Here is a 9000-nt window from a genome sequence, read left to right on the forward strand (position 1 = left end):
TGTATTGATAATAATTTGAATTCTTTCCAAAGTAAGATAAAACTAAATAAATATATAAGTATGCTAGTTAAATTCATCATTTATTAGTTATACTATTGTACATCATTTCATAACTAGCATTTAAGTACTATGTGTAGGGTACATGACAACACCTCCCACCCACCACTCTCCACCTCCCACCCCATATTTGCCACCTCCCACCTCCATTTTCCCCAAAGTATCACAAAACTAAATACAATATAGAAGTAAGTTAATTAAAGTCATCATTTAGAACTTAAATATTTTCCCTCTTCGCATGTTTCAAAGACTTGAAAGGTATCTTTGTAGCTTTGAAAGTTGTAGGTATTGATGTACAAGAAACAACAAGTAAAATAATGGTTATTATTATCTAAAGAGATAGATGGAGTCTTGTGCCAAATTATCACCACCATATAAATTGGATGGTTACATGTCTTTTCCTCAAAGGTTTAGAGTGTACTCCCAATGTTAGATGGTTTGCTGTTCTATTTTTATTAGTTAAATATTTTACCCATTTGATACAATTTAAAAAAAAATCCATTATAATTATTTATGGTGAATTGGAGCTACCGAGAATGGAAAAATATTTTTATATTAAATTTTATTATACGCCTATTAATAATTTAAGTTAAATTTTTTCAATTCATTTTTTATTTTCTTCACATGTTTCAATAATCCTCCACCAATATTTGATTTTACAACTTATTAAAGTTAATTTATTATTGAGTAAAGTGGCATAGCTTATGATATTTATAGGTTAATTACTAGATGAATTTCTTTGAACTTAAACCTTTTATTGACATGACACTATTTAAGTCCAATAAAATTGATTCCAATGTAAAAAAATTATATATGTAGAATACATAAGAAATTTTTATACATGCATGTCAAGTATACATAATTAAATATTAGATAAGTGTTTATGCATACTTAAACAAAGTTTAAGTACCTAATTTAATTTTGAGAAAAAAATTAGAGGTTCAACAATTTGTGAAGAAGGTTTTTCTTTTTCATTAATTGTCACCTGTCCATATTAGTGTATACACATTAGAAAAATTGACAGAGTTATAATAAATCAATGTTGATTCATCAAACTCCTATCATCATAGTACCCTCAGAGATATCCACTTCCACTAGTTTGTTCTAAGTCTATTATTTTTCTATACAATACTTTTTCTATTTAGGAAAAGCTACAACGATGTATAGTTAGATATAGAAATGCATTTAGAAATAATGCATAAATGGAGTAAGACTTTTACATATGAATTATTATTAAATTTAATGTAGTTAATATCTTATGTTGAATATTTTGTACTAAAAGGATAGATGAGTTGACATAAATATTTAATCTAGGTGTGAAGAACACATTAGGAACCAAAATTGTGTCATCTAAGTTAATATGAAATTTGCCTAGATAGTTAAATTGTGTGGTAAAAATAAAAATACAATACCAAATAAAACAAACTAAACATCATGATAAAAAAAGAAACAATCAATTTATAAGATGTAAAAAGGAAAAGTTAAAACAATTAATTGGATAGAAAACAAGTGCAAAGTAAAAGCTTCTATTGATTTTTATTTGCCCTTTTGGTTTGATGCTTGATATGCATGCTCACATTATTTCCGTTGTTTCTCTATAGAACTTTATGATTATGCAAATGGATGCAAAAAATGAAGATAATGATGATGCAATATGGCTTTGATAATGAGATTGCAAAATGAATTTAACAATGCAAACAAATGGAAAATGGATTCTAAGATCTAGATGAAAACAATTTACTATTGCATTGTAGGCTCTTGCCTTAGTGTACTATCATTTTCAATAGAACATCTTCATAAAATTTGTTCACCATAATGTGCATTATATATATTATTAATCTTCTCATTGAGTAGTATGCATGGTACATGCCATTTATGTTGTGAATGATTATGAATCTTTTTTTTTGATCGGTAAAATAGTATTTCATTAATTATCAAAAAAGAGCTACATAATTTTTTTTAATGATATATATATATATATATATAAATAAAATTAAAAATAAAAAATACTTCAAAAAAGATCTACAATTATAATAAATTATTATTTTTGAATGATAAGGTAAAAAAGTATATATATCTAACCTACCCTAAATAAAATATATTGCTAAAGAATATCCTTACAAGACTGTGAGTTCAAGAAGAATGAATCCTTACCTTAAAACCTAAGAAATAACATATATGTTGCAATAGTTTGTGTATGGAAAATAAAGATATAAATTTTTCTCTTTCAAAACTTTGAAACTGAAATTAATTCATCAATAATAATATATTATGCAATTGATCAATTACCTAGCATGAAATTTGTCTGTGTGTGTGGGCATACATACATATGTGTAAAACAAGTATTCAAATATATATTGTTGTATCAAAATATTTATCAATTATTTAGGTTTTACATATGACATATGATAATGTAAACTAAATAACACATATGAAAAATATTTAATTACTCAATTTATATATTAGATAAGAAACATATTATTGAGTAATAAATATAAATGCCGCATTCAAATATAAATATAAAATATAAAATTATGTTTAATTGTTAAGTTCATACATATTATTAGCTTAATATACTAAAAATAAAATCTTGCATCTTCCAGTGTTTATTATTTTTTCTATTTTTGTTTGGCAAAGGTAGCAAGCCACTAGTAATTTTAGTAATAATATACCTAGTTCAAGGGCTTATGGAGGAAAGAATTGGTAAAGAATAATACATCTATCTTAAATTATGTTGAATATATATTATCACTTTGAAATAATTAAACTTGACTTAATACATGTTAACATATTTTCAAGAACTTGAATTTGAACTATAGATCTTTGGATGCAAGGTTTGATGATTTTAAGGCTCAATTTTAGGTGGGAAATGCTAAATCAAAGGTGGAAGGTAGTCAATAAATTATATTTTCCTTGATGGATTGCCTCAACAAGTTCATTGGTAAGATGGAATAAGTAACAAGTTTGTAGGTTGTAGTGGATGTGGATGCTTGGGACATCTCTAGCCATGTTGCTAGTCTTGGACAGCATATACATGCTAGCACTATGAAGAAGATGACAACTGAGCCCCCTAAAGATCTCCTTCATATCAAGGATGTTGTATGAAGAATGAAAATTTTGAAAGAACAAATGGTGATCATTATTGTAGAGCTAGCTTGATCTTCTCTATTTTTGTTTCTTACAGGTTTTTGGTTTTGGGTGTTGGTGGTTTTTGTAGTTGGTTATATCAATCTAGTTTTTTGTCACTTAGTCTTTTTCCTATAACTTAGGTGTTGCTACTTTGTCCAACATAGTTCTATCTTGGGGCTTTATTTGAAAATATCTTTGTAACTTTTGTAATGGGTTTTAGGTCCCCTAAAAACCTAAATTTGTAATTAATCAAAAAATTGTTTAAAAAAATGCCTGATTTTATTCATGCCCCTTTTGTAGGAAGATACCCTACTTACCCTCCACTAAATAAACCCCCTACCACCCTAGTTAGGATTGCAATTTTGAGTAGCTGGTTGCTCCCTTATAGTTCCAAGCCTAACCCAAAACCCCCAAAAGTGGCCAAGAATGAAAAATCCACTACTAAAGAGAAAGCACCTATCTTTGTCTCTTTTGAAGAAACTTTGTTGGATACTACCTTTGCGAAAATAAGACCCCCCATAATGAAATCTTGCCCAACTAAGAACTAGAAAATTAATCCACTTGTGAAGAGTTACATTGATACATATAGAGATGATGTAGGGGAGAGTATAGAATCCTAGGAAATGATATGTTTGAAAATTTTAGTATGAAGAAATAGGAGGTTAGCTCGGGAGGAAGGAGATTTTCTAGGCTTCAGAATACAAAATATTTAATAAGGAAGAAAACATAGAAGAAGAAGTTATCCCAGATACGGACTAAGAATATGAACTAGAGGAGTTAGAGGAGAGTGAAAATCAGAGGACGAGGACTACAAAAAGGAAGAGAAAGAATTAGAAGACACCAAGGAGGACAAATCCTATCATATCACTGTGAATCTTGAGGGGTTGTAGGAAATTAGAAACAATGTCATTCCTTTCTATGTTATTGATGAAGAGGAGAAATGAGAACATGAAGAATTACATTCATGCTATGCAAAATAGGGTTTTCCCGTGGGAGAATGTTTTTCTTACCACTGTCACTACCGTCAAGTTCAAAACTGCTAAAGCAGTGCTTGACATTATTACGAGAAAGAGCAACTGTAAGGTAAACATAAATAAATAGTTCTAAATGAGTTTCTTTATTGCTCTAGTGTACAACTGTTATGTTATTTTTTTGTTAATATTTGGTGATAAACTTTGTGATATTATTTGCTCCTATACTAGGTTTGATTGGGTTATTGAATCTCATGCCAAGGGGTAGAGTATTTTTGTTAATTTTATTATTAGTTTACTTTTATTTCTCAATAGTAGTAGTGCTCTCAGTTTTTAGTTGTACTAGAGCTCTTAAATTAAGACCTTTTCATAAAGTATTTTTGTTTATGATGTTATTATTAGTTTACTTTTATTTCTCAATAGTAGTTGTGCTCTCATTTTTAAGTTAGTAGTACTAAGACTCTTAAATTAAGACCTTTTCAAAGATTTTTTTGAAATTAATGGTTATTTTTGCTATAGGGTGTAATGATCTAAAGCTGTGCTCTAGATTTAAAACTGTAATGTGATTTTTATTTGTTGATTGAGAGCCCACTCCCTCCCATCTTTAATAAAAAAGATATTTTGAAAAATAGATATGATCAATTTGAAATAATTAAAGACAGTGAAATATGTTGACAAATTTTAGATTAATTCAATTTAATTTAAAATTGATTTGCTAGTAGTATATACCCATCTCACCCTTTAAAGTGCTAGTCGTAGGTGATAATATGAACCAACGAAAGTGAAACCACGATGATCCACGCGTCTTCTACGAAGAACTATCATATTTTACATAGCTTTAGGAGGGATCATTTTTTAATATGCTCATACGTTCGTATTAGATCTTCTCCCCATTTCCAGGATCTTTCCTTGAAATGCTTTGAGATCCAACATGTCCTCGTAAGGCCAGAGGAAAGACCTAAATTGGGCATACACATATTCCAGTTGTTCGTACGTCAGATCTTCACTGCCATTATAACAATCCAAAGTTCTGCCCCTTATCTCTTACAGTTTTTTAATCAATTCGAAATGCAGGAAAGGTGTGCTTGTCGACCCACAGTGTTATCCTTGAAGAAGACCCGACCTTTACTATATCAATGTCTACGTAATACAAATTGAGGGAAGCTTCCTCTTCCTCAACTTTTGGCTTTAATGTTGATCAATATCTATCACGATACCCCACGCGCTCTCATTATTTTATACTAACTTTGTTTCTAATGTCGGAAGAGTTATTGTGTCTTCAAATTTTTGTTAGCAGAAAAGCCGGTCGAGAATATGACAAGTGGTTTAATACAATATGTTTATTTTAAGTGTTTGAACTAGAAACTGTATTTTAGAATGTTGAATAGATGTTTCACTAATAAGAGATCAGTGAATATGATGCAAGATGCTGACTCGAATAAAACACACCTCTTTGAGGAAATTTCCTTTACAATTACAATGGACAGTATTTTATCATTAAAAGGAAAGTCATCAACGTGAATTTAGAATGCTATGCGAGATATGATATTTTAGTAACTGTTGTGCATATGTTATTCTTTAAACATTTCATTTTTAGTTCATTGAATGAGGTCAGCGTCGGTGGACTGCAAGTTGTAACGCACAAAACAATCTTCGACCTCCAATAAATTTTATATCAACTTTGGTTCGATCTTCACTCACATGTTTGTTTTTAATTTAATGGATATGAAGCAGGTCTGGAATTCGACGGTAAGGCCATATTAATATTGATTGTCGAAAATTAATAATATATATTTATAAATTAGTAATTCACTATTTCAAAGTTTCTAAATCCATACTTTTAAAAAAAAAATAATTTTAAAAAAAAGTAATTATAAATTAATAATATGAAGGATACTGATCAGGCCACTGATGCTGCTGATGCTGTTGCTGATGGCTGGACTGTTCCCAGTTCACCTCCCAATCTCAAAGATGATTGGAAATTTCATAATCATAATGAACCACCTCCCTCAGCAGGGACTGCTTTAGCTGCTTGAGAGTTGCTTTATATGTTTTTTTGATGAATAGTTGATGTTTCCGGCTTCAGCGTGTGATCTCGAGAGGTGATCTTTTTTGTGAATTGTATTCTTACTATATTATTTATTAATAAAAAAAGGACAAAATGAACATACTAATATTTCAATTTGATAAAACAGATTTATAAACTTAATTATCATATTGACGGTCCTATAAAAAATCAATCAATATAATTAAAAAATCAATTAATATAATTACACAATTTTTTTAGTCTGTCATATACAACTCAAAAATAGAAAAATTACCAATATAACCAAAGCCTGATGAAGTATAATTTTAAAATGGCCTCAGACACGAACGATGATGCTTGAACATAAAAAACTATATCCCACTGTCGGTATGATCTCAAGGCTTGTCTAATAATAGTTGAATATATAATGCTTACGAATTATTAAAGGGCCCAAACTCTACCAAAGTATCAGCATGATATGCGAATCCACTCCGCCCTGTTTACAAAAATCATTGCACCTAATTAGGATTGCGACGTGATTGGGTTGGAACGAGAATTTCACTTGTGTGTCGAAACGCCCACAGTTAAGCACGCACTCCCTTTTAGAGTTGTGTGTTAAATAAACTATTCATAACAAGGCAATTGAACTTAGGATTATCTATCTATAAATACGTATCTAGCTCTGCCTCAATCATTCACTCCACTCCTCTACTTTTGAATATACAATCTATTTCTATAATCGCTCTTCCTCATCATTGCCTTTCCCCTCTGCACGAATGGCAATCGGAACTTTGCCAATCTTGGCCCAAGGAGAGTTCAAATCGGGATATTGTAATATTGTGAATGGCGAAAATAAACTGACCTGTGTTCTGCACATGAGTTCGGGCGTTGGAGAGAGCAGCTACGCTCAAAATTCGAGCAGGCAGAGCTGCGTCTTCAAATCCATGGAGCCTACCTTTCTCCGCCTCATTCATTCTCTCCCACTTGAAAAGAAAGGAGGTTTATTGCGAATTGCAGACTTGGGCTGTGCCAACGGAATGAACACCGTTTCTGAGGTGGATTTTGTGGTGGCGAGCATAAAAAAGGTGTGCTCTAAACGAGGTCTGTCGATTCCACAGCTGCAGGTGTTTTTCAACGACCTGCCTTCCAACGATTTTAACGGCTTGTTCACGCTGTTACACTCGATGAAGCCCGATTACATGGCAGCCGCAGTGCCCGGAAGCTTCTACCAAGCGTTGTTTCCACATGGCAGCATCGACATTGGCTTCTCTATCATGGCCTTGCACTGGCTTTCTCGGGTAATTCTTCAAGTAGGAGAGAGAGTCTCTGACGTCTCTGATTTCTTTCGTGTGTCGAATACTGTTGTTAACCAGTTCGTTTTTTTATTGCAGATTCCCGAAGGTGTGGGGAATGAGGAGTCGGGTATTTACAACAGAGGAAAGATTTGGATTAACGGAGGCAGAGCAGAAGTGGCGAGAGCATATGCGGAGCAGTCACAGAAGGATCTGGGTGAATTCTTTCGATGGAGAGGGGAGGAAATGGGAAAGGGGGGTGTGATGTTCATATGCGCGATGGGGCGTCCGAATGAAATGAGTGCGGAGCAGCAAGTCACTTCAGAAGGTGAATACTGTGGGCCTGACTTTGAAGCCGCTTGGGACGACTTAATCTCAGAGGTAATCGATATAAATTTGTTAATGGACGAGAACCCATTTTACTTAGTGATTGATATGGTTTTTCAGAATATTGAATTTTGTTGATTTTTTGTAATAGGGAATTGTGAAGGCTGAGACGAGGGACAGTTTCAATCTGCCATGGTATTTCCCGAACGCAGATGAAATGAGAGAGGCCGTTGGAACGTCTGGTGTGTTTGAGATTGAGAAGTTGGAAGTGAGGAGTGGAGTAAGTTGTATGGGGGAAAGAGAATACGAGGAGTGGGTGAGCGATGTGGTGACTTTTGGGAAGAAGAAGGCGAGGCTGGTGAGGAGCTTTGTGGGAAGCCTTGTTGAAGACGCGATTGGAGTGGAGAATTGCAATGCTTTGTTTGAGAGAATGGAGAGGAGGTCCAGTGAAATGTTGGAGAAGGGCATTCTCCGCCCTTCAAGATCCGTTTCCTGCATAGTAGCTGCCCTCGTTAGAAAATGAACACACGCACTGATATCAGTTCTGAAATTCCTCTCCACTTCTGCTTTTGCATTCCAGTAAAGTATCATTAATCTTCAGAACACTCGTTCGACTATGCACTTTTAACAGCAAAGTTGTGGTGCCCAGGAGATGTCTGCAAAGCGTTCTCCCCCCATCCATAATTCATTTGTAAATGGATACTCGACTTTCCATCTGTCTTTGTTACTCTTAAATATGGAATACAACTGATTTCTTATGCATTATATTCATACAATTAGTTTATCATCAACTTTTAATTCATATGAACATAATTCAAGTTATTAAAGATATAAATAAAAAAATTGTAATTCATGTTTTTTTATTCGTAATGGGTCAAAGTCTAGATTAGTTATTATTATTTGTTAGTCTAGATTAATTATCACTATTTGTTGTAATTAATTATTTGTATGTGTTAATCTTGAGTACACTCAAACTCAAGACCTTCCACATGAGAGGCTCACAAGTTATCATTGTGTTATAATCTCTTGACTAAAATTAAAGTTCATTTTAATTTGGTACGGAAATATCAACTAAAATGAGTTGGTCATGCATTGTACTAATATAAGTAATTTACTAAGTACTTTTAATTACCATGAATTGTTATACAAGTGGTTCGTGATAACAATGCTAGGTTTGTCTCAAAATTGGCCCTCCCTT

At 32.5% G+C, this 9000-nt stretch overlaps 1 protein-coding gene across 1 annotated transcript; it reads left to right on the plus strand.

The window, feature by feature from the left end:
* Positions 1-6886: 6886 nt before the first annotated feature.
* LOC149530989 (gibberellic acid methyltransferase 2-like) lies at positions 6887-8578 on the plus strand. Its single transcript, XM_089809643.1, has 3 exons — positions 6887-7481; positions 7575-7856; positions 7954-8578. The coding sequence occupies exons 1-3, from the start codon at positions 6960-6962 to the stop codon at positions 8323-8325; spliced, it is 1176 nt and encodes a 391-aa protein (XP_089665769.1). The 5' UTR covers positions 6887-6959; the 3' UTR covers positions 8326-8578.
* The last annotated feature ends 422 nt before the right edge of the window (positions 8579-9000 follow it).

Source organism: Cupressus sempervirens, chromosome 11, assembly GCF_028749045.1.
Source record: "Cupressus sempervirens isolate cs-2001-9-10 chromosome 11, ASM2874904v1, whole genome shotgun sequence".
Lineage (NCBI taxonomy): Eukaryota > Viridiplantae > Streptophyta > Pinopsida > Cupressales > Cupressaceae > Cupressus > Cupressus sempervirens.